Genomic DNA, 15,147 nt, shown 5'->3' with positions numbered 1-15,147 from the left:
GGTGCAATTGATACAATGAGTTTGAATAATTATTTCTGGGTTTCTTTTTTTTTTTCTTTTGAGGAACATATGGTTATAAAAATGCTTTAAAAATAATTTAAATATTCTTCTGAAATGAATATTTAAAAATCAGTGGGATGAGCCTTGTCACTCTCCAGCATCCCTCAAGAGAGTGACAGAGTGTCTAAGCCCATCCACATGCCTCACTAACAAATGCAGCACATGAAAAAATAGCTAAACCAAGGAAAATTATCAGCAGACATAATTTTGAAAGGCACAGATTTTTAGATAACGGGTTTGAAGGAAGTTTAGGTACAGCCACGCTCAAGGAAAAGTCATGGGGCTTTCTTTTCAAGTTGCAGATGTCTGAGTGCTGATAAAAGGTAAAAAAATTCCCAGCTAAATATGAAAGGACTAAGTATTGTTTTCTACATTCCACTTATCAATCAAAATTTAAATTATTCGCTTCATTCTTCCCCCTCTTTGTGTTGCAAGAAAAATGACTGTAGACTCAGAAAACATTGATAATGCTATAAAGATAAGTCAGACAAACACGGAAAGAGAGAGGACATTTATATTTTTAAAACACGGCCTCTGTGATGTGTTCTGGTACATTTACAGGTCACAGATCCTGAGGCTGGATCATGAAACACGTCAAAGTTGGTCCAGCCTTGGCAGCTCCATCCTCCTCCCCAGAGCCTGCAGCTGCCAGGCAGAGTCTGGAGTGGCACCAGCTGCATTTCAGCACTGCATTTCAGATGCCTAGTGCTGCAGCCCTAGCAGGCTCTGCAAAGTCATTTTTTTCCTTCACTTCATCCTTGATTGAGGATATAAGGCCGCTTCTGCTCATGGCAAGAGTGCAGAAATAAGAATCCACCAAAGCAGGACTAAGTCCGTGCTCGCCCCTGATCTTTTCAGTGCCTCTTTCCAGGTTAAAAACCAAGCTTTCCCAGCATGACTGTGGAACAGCTTTTGAGACAAACCTGACTATTTTGAAGCTGCTCACGCAGCTCAAGGTGAGTAAGAAAGCCCCAGTGCTCTGCAGCATCCTGCACCTGAGCGGCACTAAAGCATCTGTCACCCACACAGCGGTGGCTGCTGTTTGCAGCTTGGCAAGCACTGAGCTCATAAGGGGATTGGGGACTTCTTGACAGGGGAGGATGGACCAGATGCCCTCCAGGGGTCCCTCCAACATTAACTATTCTGTCATCTTTTTCTGTTTCCAACCACAGAAACATCCACCCATCCAGCCATTTCTCTCTCCACTGTGCCTTGACACCACCTTTCAAGTCTCTTAGTGGCACTTGAAACCTGGCATTGTTCTACCTCTCTCCTAAGCCACAAAAATTGAATGTTCTCTCTGAAATGTGCTTATCTTTGCCTCATCATAGAATTGTTTAGGTTGGAAAAGACCTTTAAGCTCATCAAGTCCAACCATTACCACTGGCAAGGGCACCACTAAACCATATCCTGAAGCACCACATCTATACATCTTTTAAATCTCTCTAGGGTAAGTGACTCAACCACTTCCCTGAGCAGCCTTTTCCAGGGCTTGACAACCCTTTCCATGAATAAATTTTTCCTAACATCTGATCTAAAGCTCCCCTGGTGCAACTTGAGGCCATTTCCAATACAAAGCAGAAAGAAATCATCTAAGTAACACACACTCAGTAAGTAACCGTGGAACAGCTGAAAAACAACTCCAAGGCACAAAAAACCACGCTGTCCCTGAGAAGGCTGCCCTATTTTTATAGTTATATTGCTTCATAAAACACCCCCTGAGCCTGGGGGATATTTAAACTCCAATGTCAGGCTTTTCCCATTTCCTGGCCCAGTTTTAGTGATTTATTCCATTATGTACTTGGACATGAAACCTACTGGTGAGTCCTGTGTGGAAACCTCTGTCCTCTAACCCCTTTGGCTGCTTCCTTGGATGGCTCTGACTTAATCTCCACTTCGTGCCTCCTTGAATTCTTGTTTGCCTTTGGTGTCACCAGACAATGAACTCCACAGAGGAGGCTTTGGCTGTGCCAAGATAATGCCATTGGGTTGGCTCTTGACAGCTTTACTGCAAAGGCTTGCAAAAGCCAGCGGTCAGAGCACCGTCCAACTGAAAGGCTGCCAAAGTCCACAAGAAAAAAAAAAATTATCCCTGAGGATAACCAAGTAACACTTAAACAAGAGTAAAACAGCATGTTCTGCAAAAACACCTGAGCAGAAAATGGCAAAAAGGTTATATAAACCAAAAGAACGTTTACTTTAGGACACAGACCCAAGAAAAGTACAATAGGCCATTGTTAGTTACAAATCATCCTGAAAATGGACACCAATGGCACAGAGGTACTGTGGCCTCATTCCCTGGTACAATACCCCCAATACCTCCAAATCAGGAACATTTGCCTTCAGCCTATTCTTCTAGCCTGACAATTCAAAGAGTGACTTTCCAAACTGATCCAAATAATTGTGTTATTCTCTGGTGAACGACAATGGGACATTGAATCAGGGAGGCACTAACTGCAGTCCAGAAGAATCCCTGAAATATTAGACTTGCAATAGCTTTGGTGACCTCGTGTGGAGGCAGTGGCTCAGCCAACAGATGAAGGGCAGCCCCAAGGCCCCCCTGCCTCCCTGCCACCCATACAGACCACCAAAATGACAATAATTAGATCATGAGGTCCTGAGCAACTTGGCCTCAAAAAGTAGGCAAAATGACAATCAGGCAGAATTTTTTTCCCATGACTTGTTATACATTTGGTTAAAACTGGTCACAAGTGAACCTCTGCATCTTTTTCCTTCCCAAATGACTTCAGAAAGCAGCTCAGCAATGCACCAGGGCTGTCCCCCACCTCAGGGGTGATCACTGCCCACCAGTCCTGCAGATACTCTGTTGCATTAATAAATTAAGATATTTCATGAGTGGACACTTCTGCTGTGACCCTGAACGGAGCTCAAGATTCCCCTCCTGTAGATTACATCCTTAAACTGCACTTTACATTGTGGACAAATTCAGGGGAGGGAGGCTGGGATCTTCTTTCCTGGCAGCAGCTGCTGTCTCTGCCATGGGACAGGCTCCACAGGCAGTGGGAACAAGGACAGGGCACCTCTTGCCCAGGCAGCCAATTTCCCTTTTTAGCCCAAGCAAAAAGTGAGAGCAAATCAAGAGCAAATCACCACCTACATCCTTGGCATTTCCCTGTGGAGGAGGTGGACCATGCTCCAGAGGTAAATGTGTCCTTGCACTGACTGTAGAGAGGGACTCTGTGGTCAGGTCACACAGAGATATCATGGTTTGAGAAGATAACACTGACAAGAAAACTCTGAGGAGTAAGAAAAGGACTCCAAGGGGAGCCCAGGCCCTCATCAGAGCAGGGCTGGCACTGACACATGGCCAGGAAATTTTATCCACATTAGTTGGTAATGGAGAACATCAACAGAAAAATAGACATCCACCACTGGAAGAACCATGACAGGGAAGATATGGGGCAGAAGGGAAGAGATGTGGCATTGAGACTAAGCAATGTTGACAAGTCAGTTTATTGAACAAGTGTTTCAGGAGCTAAGGAAACAAGGCAGACTGAAGGGATGTTACTAGGGAAGGTCAGCCCATGGGAAGACACGAGGAAGGGAGTTTGTCTTCCTGGGCTGAAGTCCAGCACAGACTTAGCATTCAGCCAAGCTCATGATGTTGAGAGTTGTCCTGCTTTCCCTGGTGAGAAAAGGAGAGAGGAGAATTAGACATGGCTGATGCCCCTTTCCTCATTTCACTGGCCCAAGCATTGGCTTAGGGTTGACTGGAGAAAAAGAACAGTCTTAAAACCCCAAATATCCCCTTTCATTATCCTCATTCAAGGAAAGATGAATGGTTTCATTCATTTGGTACAATCCAGTTGGTTCAGTGAAGTAATTTCCACACACCCTTGTGAGCTTGTGGAACAGATTGAGGGCTGCTGAAAATCAATAAGATACTTTTAAAGCTAACAATCAGGAGGCCAGGTACAGATCACAGAAATGGGCCCTTCTCATTTTCCCTCACAATGCAAAAAACCTGTAAATGTCCAGTATACACCCCAAGCAGTTAGACAAAAGGCATGGTGAGACAGCCCTGCGTTCACAGCAGGGGCAGGAATTGACCATGAAAGGAAAGGTTTCACTCCTATACGTACAGGTAGGCATTGCAGAAAGCACATCTGTTGCTGTAGGTTTTGCCATCAGAGCCACAGTGGGGCATGTATTCCATGGTGCAGATAGGAGAGAATTCTTTGAAGTCCTTGCAAAGGGCCTGCACACAGAAGGTAGGTATTGAGTTCCCCTGCCTGAGAGCAAACTGTGACCCCCCCAGCATAAGGAATGACACCCCACTGAGAAATGAAACTGGCTGTAACATCATCATAACCAACTCCAAGTGTCCTCCTGATGGCAGATGTGATCTTGTTTTTTCTGCTCACTGCCACATCTCTTCCTGCTTATTACAGAGCAGTGGGATGGATGTAGTTTGTTTTATGAGCAGTGTGAAATTCCCAAGGGATCTCCTCAGGTGCGCACAGCACCACCTCCTGATTTGTAGCCCAGAGCAGAAGACAGTCCCCCAGGCGTGCAACTGACACTGAAATTCACTCTTCATTCCCATCCTTTCCCACTCACCCTTGTAATATCCTCTTCACAGGGTCCATTCTTTCTCTTGCCAAGGTTGGTCCGATGCTCCCTGGAGGAAGGAGAGATTGTTATTAACCACGACCTTCCCTGTTACAGACAGAGAGCAAGAACAAACCCCACTCCCACAGAGCCAGAGACATTTCCAGATCACCCAGCTCAGCACCACCTGCCCAGCTCTAACAAAAACCTGCAAACCTGCCCTCACAGAGCAGACACTGTCCCCAGCTGGGGCACCCCCTCTGTGGGGCTGAGCACCCACATCAAACCCTGAGCAAGGCAAGCAGGAAACCGGGGGCAGACAGACACAATCCCTTCAGCACAAGGTTTCAGAGAGAGCCCTTGCAGGTTACCCAGCTCCCAGAGAGCCTCCTGTGACTCCCCCAGGGAGGAAGAGGAGCACTCACATGTTGTGGGCACACAGGACGCACTCGCTGGCGTAGGTGACGCCGTCGGTGCCGCAGATGGGGTCGTAGATCATGGTGCAGGCCATCAGCTCCCTGCCATCCTTCAGCGTGGTCCTGCGGAACTGGCTGCAGTTCAGCTGGGGAAAACAAGGACAGCAAAGGCTCTGCCACGGCTCTGCTCTGTGCAAGGGAGCCCCAGCACATCCCCCCTGCCTGCGCCTCTGCCAGACCCTAAAAGGACCTGCCAGATGACAAATTGTGGTTATATATTAACTCGTTCTTCATGGAAAACTAGCAATTTCCTTTCACAGCCTTCCCTGGAGAAGACTGAATCAAGGCTGGAAGGTAGACATTACTCATGGAGCTCTGCATTTATCACGAGGCCCCTATACCTTACTGAACCCACCAGGATATTACAAAAGGCAGCCCAGAAATAATCTGTAAATCAAAATGGCACAATTTATGCACTTCTTGCAAGGGGGCTGACTGTGACCAAGGTGTTTTTCAAGGCCCACAAGAATGGAGGGGAGATGTGCTGACAGGTCTTTTGTTGCAATGGGACGGTTCCGAGCGTTGAGAGCTGCCAGCAGGACTGACAGCAGTGGAAGCTGATTTACGTCAGCTGAGGAGCTGGCCTTGTGTTTTAGACTCCCAGTTTCTCCAGTGTGAACTCCTCATTCCTGATTTATGTATCTCAACCGGCCTGAGCACAGAGCGTACTCAGGAAACAAAGGAATGGCATTTCATAGTTTGTTTGTATAGAAATGAAATATCTGACTCGGGATGTTGACTCTTTCAAACACATGCTAATGAGGTGGCTTTGTTCTTCTATTCCCCAGTGAGAGCAAATGGTTTAGAACTGGCCAAATATAGTTAATCTGGTATTTTTACATGATTCATGTTGGCATATATTAGATCACATTGCATTTACCAAAAAAAGCCAAACCAACCTACACCAAACCAAAAACAAGAGGAGGGTTTGAATCCCCTGATACCTGAGGTATCAGCATTGAAAACACAGGCAATTTTCTAATCTTTGCAAAACACCCTTTTGTAAAACACAAGCACTGAGAGAGCACCAGGTTCCCTGGGCCCTCTGCATCCCCTGCCCATATTGCCAAAACATTCTGCTAAGATCCTGCAGCAGCTATGACTGAGTGCTGTGGGAATAAGATTCTCTGTGTAAAGCCTTTAATCATTTATCATCTACCTGTCTCATAACTCAGTCCTCACCTGTCCTCTCCTCTTTTTTTCCCTGACTGTGTGCAGGAAGTGCACAATGTTCCTGCTGATGGGAGGGTGATATTCACCCACAGAAGGAAGGGCAGCACAAGTGTGCCCCCGTGGAGGCTACACCACCCAAACCACCCAGCATTGGCTCAGACTGTACAGTTGGCACCTGCTCAAACTCTTCCTGTCCTTCAGGCGTCACTTACCTGGGGAACTTCTTCTATGCACCTTCCGTCGTGCTTCTTGGCAACCTGGGTTCCGTATTCCCTGGAAGAGAAAGCAGAGTTAACAAAGCCCAGCAAACAGCCCCGTGGGGCTCTCGGGGGGCGGCCTGCAGGGCTCACATGTTGTGGGCACACAGGGCGCAGTCGTTGCTGTAGGTGACACCGTCGGTGCCGCAGATCTCGCGCAGGATGAAGGGACAGGCTCCGATGGCCTCTCCGGATTTGGTCCCGCTCAGGTACGTGCTGCAGTCAACCTGGGCAGACAAAACAGCAATGCTGGCTCACTGTCCCCTCTGCAGCCTGCCCACTCTGATCCTCTTGATTTTAGAGGTCTTTGTCAGGGGAAAATCAGAGGGTTTTTAAAGTTTAGACTTGCATTGGAAATTATGCAATTGTAGTTCGGTGTTTTCTGCTAGCAGAGGGAACAGCTGGTAAAAGAGATTATTCTGCTAGAGCAGAACAGACACAAGTTTTAAATCCAGCATTCATAAAACCATAAACATTGGAAAAGACCTCTAAAATCATGGAGCCCAACCATTAACCCAGAACCCCAAGTTCACCACCAAAGCATATCCCCAAGTGCCACATCCATGTGCCCTTTGATCAGCTCCAAGGAATAGCCATTCCACCAATTCTCTGGTCTGCCTGTTCCAATTACTGACAAGACTTTCACTGATGATTTTTTTTTTTTTGCTAATTTCTAAACTAAACATCCCCTAACTCAGCCTGAGGGATCTGATTTCAAGTGTGTGACATTGAGTGCAGCTTGACACAATTTACTATATCCAAGATTTTGTTTCAGCATTTCCAAGAGCAGCAAGAACTGTTTCACCAGCTTCTGTTGCAAAAATATTTATAATATACAGGATCTAATGGTTAAATATTTGAGGATCAATAGACAAACACCTACTGGAAATCACTCTACATTAGCTAAGCATCACTGACACTTCACTGTCATTTTGCACAGTCTCCCCAGTGCACTGTCTCTTATTATCCATATTTCCCATGTGGTCCAAGAACAAATTAAAGCAAAGACCACATTTTAACGTGCCTTTTCTACAGAAAATATATTGCAGTCCCTCAGGATGCATGAAATTATTTTTGGTGCTTCAGAGCTGCTCTGCATAAGCAGAATAAATGTGTTGAGATATTATCAGCACATATTGTTACTGTGCAGGATAATAAAGCTATTTCTGTACACATACCTGAGAGCAGATTTGTCCTGGCTGACCAGAGTACAAGGATTTTTTTAACCTGCCTGTCTAGTGCAATGGAAATCCTAGCACTGAATAAATACACAGACATCTAACACAGCTTTCTGTCTCCTCTCCTACTGTGCTAAAATGGGCTGCATGGTTCTTGGGCTGCCTCTGATGATTTCTGTTCAGAGATTGGCAGTACTGGGACATTTTGTTTCTGAAGTCCTGGCCTGTCCCCATCCTCTCTTTCCCTCCTGCACAGCACACTGGCAGCTGTGAGCAGCTGAGGAAAGCACAGCATCAGCACGAGCTCTGTGCATCATCCCTGGGTGCACTGAGCCCAGCCAGGGTCTTCCTGGAGACTGCAGAGAGAGTAGATGGTTCTTATTTAACAGCTAAAAGAGCACTTACAGGAGTGCTTTCCTCCTTGCACCTTCCATCGTGGCTTTTCTTAACATCAGTCCCGTGTTGTCTGAAAGGGAGAGGTTGGGGTCAGCACGCTCACCAAGGGACACCCAGGTGCCACAGAAGGCAAACCAAACCCATAACCAATATATATGATAAAGGAGGCACCTGATTCCTGATGAACCAGCTTCTCCCTGTCATTAGAAAGTGTAATTCTAAGTGGTAACAGACCAGTCAGGTCTCCTCACTGCGTGCTCTATAACAGCTCCACTCACTCTTTCTTCTGCCCAAATACCTCAGTCCCATCCACTCTTTCTCCTGCCTAAATATCCCACCCCTCACAGAGTGCTCAGGCTGAGAGCTGGCTCTCCCACACTCCCCCAAGAAGCAAAAAGAGTATCAGGGAACAAAATCCAGGTGACAAGGGCTTCAGAGGAGCACAGATATGTTAGTACAAAAAACAAAAAAAAGCCATCTGGAGCACTAACCCTGGCTTGCCACTCCAGAAGAGAGTCCTGTGTACATACTTACACGTTGTGGGCACAGATGCTGCAGTCGTTGTCGTAAGTGAACCCATCTGTGCCACACACTGGGCGCAGGATCCTGGGGCACCGCACCAGGTCTCTGCCACCCTTCACCTTTCTGGCTGGGAATTTACTGCAGTCAAGCTACAAAAAAAGCAGCAGCATCAAAACTGAGGAAGACCTTGTAATCCAATTAAAAAAAAAATCCATCATAACCTCCTGCTGTGTCTCCAACAACACCAGTGCTACAACTCAGTTCTTACTAAACCAGGCTGAGTCAGCTCTGCCTGAACCCTCTCACACAGGGGAGCTGCACAGCACTCTGGAAAGTGCCAAATCCCTGCCTTAAGCACGCTGGTCAGTCCCAACTACAAGATATGTCAGAAAAAAAAAAAATTTAACCTGGCCCATTTTTAATTGTGCAGTGAAAGAACTTGGACTTTGCACAAACTGAACTTCCACATTTGCGGATCAAAGCCCAAACTGAACTTCCATATTTGCATGTTAGCATGTCCTACACAGCAGCTGATACATTCCAATCAAACCTTCAGGTGTGCTCCACATTTCAGAAGGTGTCCCCACCCCAAAAGCTGCTGTAGATGTGAATTCATCATGAGGACTCTGTGCATAGCTCTCATCCAGCCCATCTGCCAGAGCTGCTGGGCAAGGAGAGCGCAGAGGACTCCTGCCTCAGGACAGGTGGGGTTTGTCAGAATCCACAACACAAGGAGCTGACAAGACTTAACAGGCAGGTGGAGAAAGGCAAACCTCAGGCCAGCTCACTTTCAGAGTAGATGTCACCTCAGGGAACCCTTCAGTTGATGTAGCTAAGAGGAGTAAACCTTATCTTGAACACTTACCTCAGAAGTCTTCTCTCTGCATTGTCCACTGTGCCTTTTGCCAACGTGGGTCCTTTTCTCCCTGGAAGAGGAAAACAAAATCGATGCTTAACCTCTTGGTCAAAGTCATGTGCAAGATGAAGCAAACCGTGGCTTCAGACTCTTTAAAAAGTGTTCAGAATTGCTACTTCACTCATTACCAAGCCCATCCCATCTTCTCATAATTTAAAGCAATATTCTGAGTTGTTCCTTCCTCTGCCCAGCCCACAGACTCATCCAAGGAGATGCCTTAAGACTCTTCATGAGCACACAGAAGGCACCAGAAAAACTCAAGGCAAATCCAAAACCATCCCATTTCTGAGAGACTTGCAGAGACAGGCAGGAGCAGAAATGCAGCAGGACAGTTCTCAAGAAGCCCAGCAGTGCTGGGCACTCAGGAGGAGCACTCAGGGCATGGCACTCACACGTTGAGGGCGCAGATCGCGCACTCGTTGTCGTAGGTGGTGCCATCTGTGCCACAAACTGGGTTCAGGTCCCTCGGACAGAACACCAAGGTTTTTCCGTCTTTGGTGGTTTGTGTTCGGTACCTGGTGCAGTCAACCTGGCAAAATAAGGACAAATCACTCTAGTGGAGCCTTTGCTATGCAAGGAAAGTTGATTCAAAGCATTTTTGTTCTGTACCTCAGCCTCAAGTGCTTCTCTAACAGGACAAAGCCATGTTACACTGAAGCTAAATTTCCAGTCAGAAATTATACTTCTGAATATTATCCTAGTTCTGCGGGAGTCAAGAATAAGGACTATCTTGGAGAAGAGATCCTTCAGGCACAAAAACACGTACTAAATTTTCATCTCATTAAAAAAAAATCTTGTATTTAGTAAGAAACATTTTTCAACAGCTGTAAATCTGAATAATACTGTTTCAGTTTGTGTTGGTTGTGGTCCACAATTTTCCAATTCTGTGATTACTTCTCACATCAGATTCCCTGTAGTTCAGTACAGGATTTGAAAGGATAGGAAAGAATGGTTATCTGTCTGTTGGAGAATGGACTTCCTACATCCCAGAATTTTAGTGCCGAAATACAGAAGCTTCTCCTTCTGAGACAGACTGTTGGCCTCAGACAGAGATACAATAATCTATGCTCTATAAATATTTATGGTTAGGGCTCTTATGAGTCTCACTACATCTGTGAATACAACCAGCATGGGAGTTCTGAATCCCTGCTGCTGAGGGTGGAAACACTTGTGGTCTCCAGAGAGAAAACTGCCAACCTGCACAGCGTGATGGCAAGAGAAATCTTCTGTCCCTCCACCTCCTCCTGGGGACACAAGGCAGCTCCTCATCTCATATCCATCTCCTTCCTCTTTCCTCAGTTTTGTGGGGTAAGCATGGGGTGACCTCTCTGGAGCAGAGAGGATGCCAAATCCATCCCACCATGCAGTAAAGCAAATAATGGACTGGGACCCTTGTACACCTTGTTCTATGGCCTCTTGTAGCTTTCTAGCAAAATCTGTGAGGTCCTCAGGATTTTCTTAGCAGCCCTAAGAGATGGATTTTTTACTTCTATTGAACTTACAGCAACAGATTCCTTGCAGGGCCCTTCATGTATTTTGGTAACGTTGGTGTCATGTTCTCTGAAAGGAAGAAAAGCTTTGGTCAGGGAGCACTGAGAATAATTTTCCCCATGACACTGAAGGCACTGGGACAGCAAAGCAGGGTCCCACCCTCCCTGTGGGACATTACAACTGTATGAATCCTCTGAATGTGCCCTGCAGATGGCAGCTGCTAACAGTACAGATATTCCCATCCCCCATGGGAATTAAGTGTTAGGAGTAATTAGATGTTACAAGCAACACTTTGATCTGCTCATGTCTCTGCTCTGGTTCTTTTTGTGATTCCCTTCATGAGCATAGACAAAAAAATGGGGAAGAAAACTCAAGTTGGCTGAAGAATCATGAGAAGCCAGAAGCAAGGAGACCTACAGAGACACCTGCCTTTAAACTGGTATTTTACAGAGAGTCTCAACTTCTGAGAGCCTCAACTTGCTGATTATCCAGAAGGACATTCCATGCACACAACTTACGCATTGTAGGCACAGATCCCACAGTCATTGTCATAAGTGAAGCTGTCTGAGCCACAGACTGGTTTCATTATCCTTGGGCACGCTACCATGACGTGATCATCTACTACAGCTCTACGGTAATTATTGCAATCAACCTGGAAAAATAACAGGAATAGAAAGGGAAAAAAACCAAAAAACACTTTTTTGATATAAAGATATAACACTCTTATGTAGTCTTTTCACTCTCCCTCAGCCTTTGGGGACAAATCCAGCACCAAACCAATTTCAGTATCAAAAGTAGAAACCAGAAATTCTGTGGGAATTCTCTCCCAGTGGCAAAAAACCCAATATATATTGGTTATTATATATAATATATATGGGATATTAAGAAGGACTGTGATTTGGTTTTGTGAGGTCCTTCATAGGATCCTGCTGGAGGTATCCTGATGGTGAGATCCAACCTTCAGCCAATGTATTATTTTTATTTTTTCCCAATTAGACGGGTTTGAAGTCTGAAGTAGAAAATAACAGAGATGGTATCAGATAACCTATGAAAACCCTCTCAGCTTCGGTTATCACCAGATTTTATTTTGGGCTGTGCAGACCAGCTGTGCACATCCTGTCCCACTTCTGCATGGTGTTTGAGTTGTCCCCATTACAGACTTTTTCTTACCACGACAGGTTTTGGGTCGCATTCTCCATCATGCTCCTTCTCCACACTGGCGCCGTGCTCCCTGTAAGAAAGCAGACCTGTGTCAGGGATCAAGGAACAGCATCACCTCAGGGCTGGTGGTGTTGTCACCAGCTGCAAAGGCACATGATCCTCATCCCCGGGGTACAAAGCTGCCACCCCTGCCTGGGGTGGTTCCCAGCCAGACTCACGCGTTGTAGAGGCAGATCCCACAGTCGTTGCTGTACGTGTTGCCATCAGTGCCACACACTGGTCTCAAGTCCCTTGGGCAAGCCACCCAGGACCTGCCATCCTTGGTAATGCCACCGGAGTACCGGCTGCAGTCAAGCTGTGGGAGCAGCACAGAATCAGCCCCAATTTTGGAATGAAACCCCCCAGCATCCTCCCACCACCACCACGCCCGCAGCTGCTGCTGGGAGGCAAATTAGAGCCATTACTGGGAAACTGCTCAGGCAATCAGGAGGAGGGAATCTTCCCTACAGAAGTTTCTGATTATGCACTTCTGCCGGGGTCCAGGGAGGCAGGATGGCTGTGGGTGAGACAGTGCCTAATGAAGGCAGTGGTAATTGGGAGCCCCTCGGCTCTGCAGCGGATCCTTCCAGATCGTGCTGCACTCCAGAGAGTTCTGGGAGGCTCGCAGCTGCGTGGGAGGAACCTGCAGACAAATCCACAGCTCAGGCCCTGCTGGTTTTCTCTCTGTGACAGAGGTACAGACATTTATGCAAGGAATTCTTTGCGCCTTGCTGTATGGAAGCAATTATCAGAGTCACAGTGTTTGATGTTTTGGAGCGTGTCATCCTAAGACAGTTTTCCTCACAAAGAGGCAAGCTACTGCCTTTGGCTGGGAGTAACCAAATTATGCCTAAGAGTTAATATAATAAGAGTGTACAATTACTTCTTGTTTTTTCATTTTATTTAATGAACCGGAAATATTGCAAAAAATGGGGATCTTTTACTTTCTCGTGAAATTGGAAATGTCGTTCAACCATGCACTGGGAAATATTATTTTAACAGCAAAGATTTCATTAGATTTAACCCATGCGCTCACTGGGTAGCCACATACTGCCTCTACTTTGCCAGAAGCCTGAACAGAACAGAATAAATAGATCTGTAGCTCACCTGACCTCCAAAGGCAGTACCTGAAAGAAAACATTGGAGACAGAAAAAAAAACCCCAAATTATTAATATGCAGAGAACACATACGTAAATATTTTCATGAAACTAGTTAATTTGGTGATTAGTCAGCACTCACTTATTTTGTTTAGGAAAATGTGGACTTTTACATTATTCCAGTAAATGGCCATAGGATGTATGAACAGTTACTAAATACAGTTTTGTTGTGTTTCTGAGGGGAGATAAGAGCACATATATTTATCCACCCCTAAAACATTACAGGTAAGAGATACAGTCTATACTCTTGGATTTTAGTCTCTCCTAAGAGACTTTTACATTTGACTTTCAAAAGTCTGGACATGCATGTTTAAGATAATTATCGCCACCAGCACTGTCCATCTCCAAACATGTCATTCTCAGTTACCAGGTGTAGCACAGTAAACTCCCAGTGCAATGGGAGTTTATTCTTTAACCTAGAGGTTAAAGTTTGCATTTATATTGCTCACATGAGCAATAATGACGTTTTTTACAGTTTTATTTTGCCTTTGTACACAGGACTGCCATGTGCGAGCCCCTACCCTAGCACTAGAACTGCTCCGACTAACCAAGAAGATAATAGCTGTATGATGTTTACTGAAACCTCAATCTTGAAACCTAATTTTCTTGCTGTGCTCTCTCAGGAAGGTTATTTCTTCATGGAACAAGGCTCTCCTCCATGTTGCGAGACCCAAAGGCTTTTACTGAAATGAAAACTCAACTCTGACTCAGCCAGATCAATCTTTGCAGTACCCCAGTGAATACTCACCCAAGCAGCAGCAAAGGGCAAGAGCTGCCCTCACCAAAAGTCCTGTCACCTTCATGGCAGCCAGGGACACCCCTCCAGTGCAGCCTGCCTGCTCTCTGTGCGGGAGAGGAAGATTGCAGGGAGGAGCAGGAATATATAGCACACCACGCTATCAAGTGGTCCCACCTCATTAGGTAATGCTCCCAGCCTGTCATCACTACTCAAAGCCAAAAACGTGTTTACCCAGCTCTGGATGTCTGGCTAATGATTGATACAAGCCTGTGTGCCAGGAAGGGGATTTGGTGTGCCTCGAGGGGAGTGGGGACCGTGCCAGGACCCCTCTCCTCCCACAGGCTCTGCCCAGCCCCACGCTGCCCCTCGCATGGCTGCAGCACACCCTAGGCTCTCATCTCCCCTGTGCCCACCTAAATGCAATTAGGACTCTCTCCTCAGCTATAATTTTCAACTGAGCTGCCAACTGATAGCCAAACCCCCCGCTATTTAACCTCAGAGGGTGATTTTGTACTCTTCACTGTATTTCAGCCCACTTTGAGCCCAGGCAATTTGAGCCCAGAAGGTCACCCTGTGCTCTGCAGGAGGAATCCTGCTCTTCTCATGCTGAAAAAACTCAGCAGTGCTCTGCTGTATGTGCCAACTTTTCCTGTAATACAGCAAGAAGCAAAAATACTAAGTTTGGTCCTAAAAATCCATCTTTTTTAGCTGTTCACTGAAAACTATCATGGCACCTTCTGCTCATCTGCTACCACCTCCCCCATGGCCAGTCCCTGACCCACCTTGCTGAGCCTAAGTGACACCATCCCCCAGGGCAGCAGGCCAAATGCCTCTAATGTCTGCACAGACTAGATGTACTGTACTTCCTTTACCTAGGAAGTCAGCCAACTTTGCAAAGATTGGTATTAGCCCACGCATGGTTTGCTTCCTGAAAATTCACTGTGTACGTTATCTCTTTACGCTTTATGTCTTTAGTTTTCTTCAAATATCTCCTTAAGGTTTGCCCACT

At 46.1% G+C, this 15,147-nt stretch overlaps 1 protein-coding gene across 1 annotated transcript; it reads right to left on the bottom strand.

The window, feature by feature from the left end:
- Positions 1 to 3,515: 3,515 nt before the first annotated feature.
- On the bottom strand, positions 3,516 to 14,247 carry LOC121332337 (ovoinhibitor-like). Its single transcript, XM_041397727.1, has 16 exons — positions 14,148 to 14,247; positions 13,349 to 13,368; positions 12,421 to 12,557; positions 12,212 to 12,272; positions 11,560 to 11,693; positions 11,053 to 11,110; positions 9,943 to 10,079; positions 9,500 to 9,560; positions 8,647 to 8,783; positions 8,122 to 8,182; positions 6,632 to 6,765; positions 6,494 to 6,554; positions 5,058 to 5,194; positions 4,642 to 4,702; positions 4,164 to 4,279; positions 3,516 to 3,706 (listed from the first exon to the last, which is right to left on the bottom strand). Exons 1-16 carry the CDS (start codon positions 14,200 to 14,202, stop codon positions 3,661 to 3,663), a joined length of 1,416 nt encoding a protein of 471 aa, XP_041253661.1. The 5' UTR covers positions 14,203 to 14,247; the 3' UTR covers positions 3,516 to 3,660.
- Positions 14,248 to 15,147: the final 900 nt, after the last annotated feature.

The sequence above is a fragment of the Onychostruthus taczanowskii genome, unplaced genomic scaffold (genome assembly GCF_017590055.1).
Source record: "Onychostruthus taczanowskii isolate IOZ18803 unplaced genomic scaffold, ASM1759005v1 scaffold14, whole genome shotgun sequence".
Taxonomy (NCBI): Eukaryota; Metazoa; Chordata; class Aves; order Passeriformes; family Passeridae; genus Onychostruthus; species Onychostruthus taczanowskii.
The sequence above is the reverse complement of the archived record's forward strand: the minus strand, read 5'-3'. Positions and strand labels throughout refer to the sequence as shown.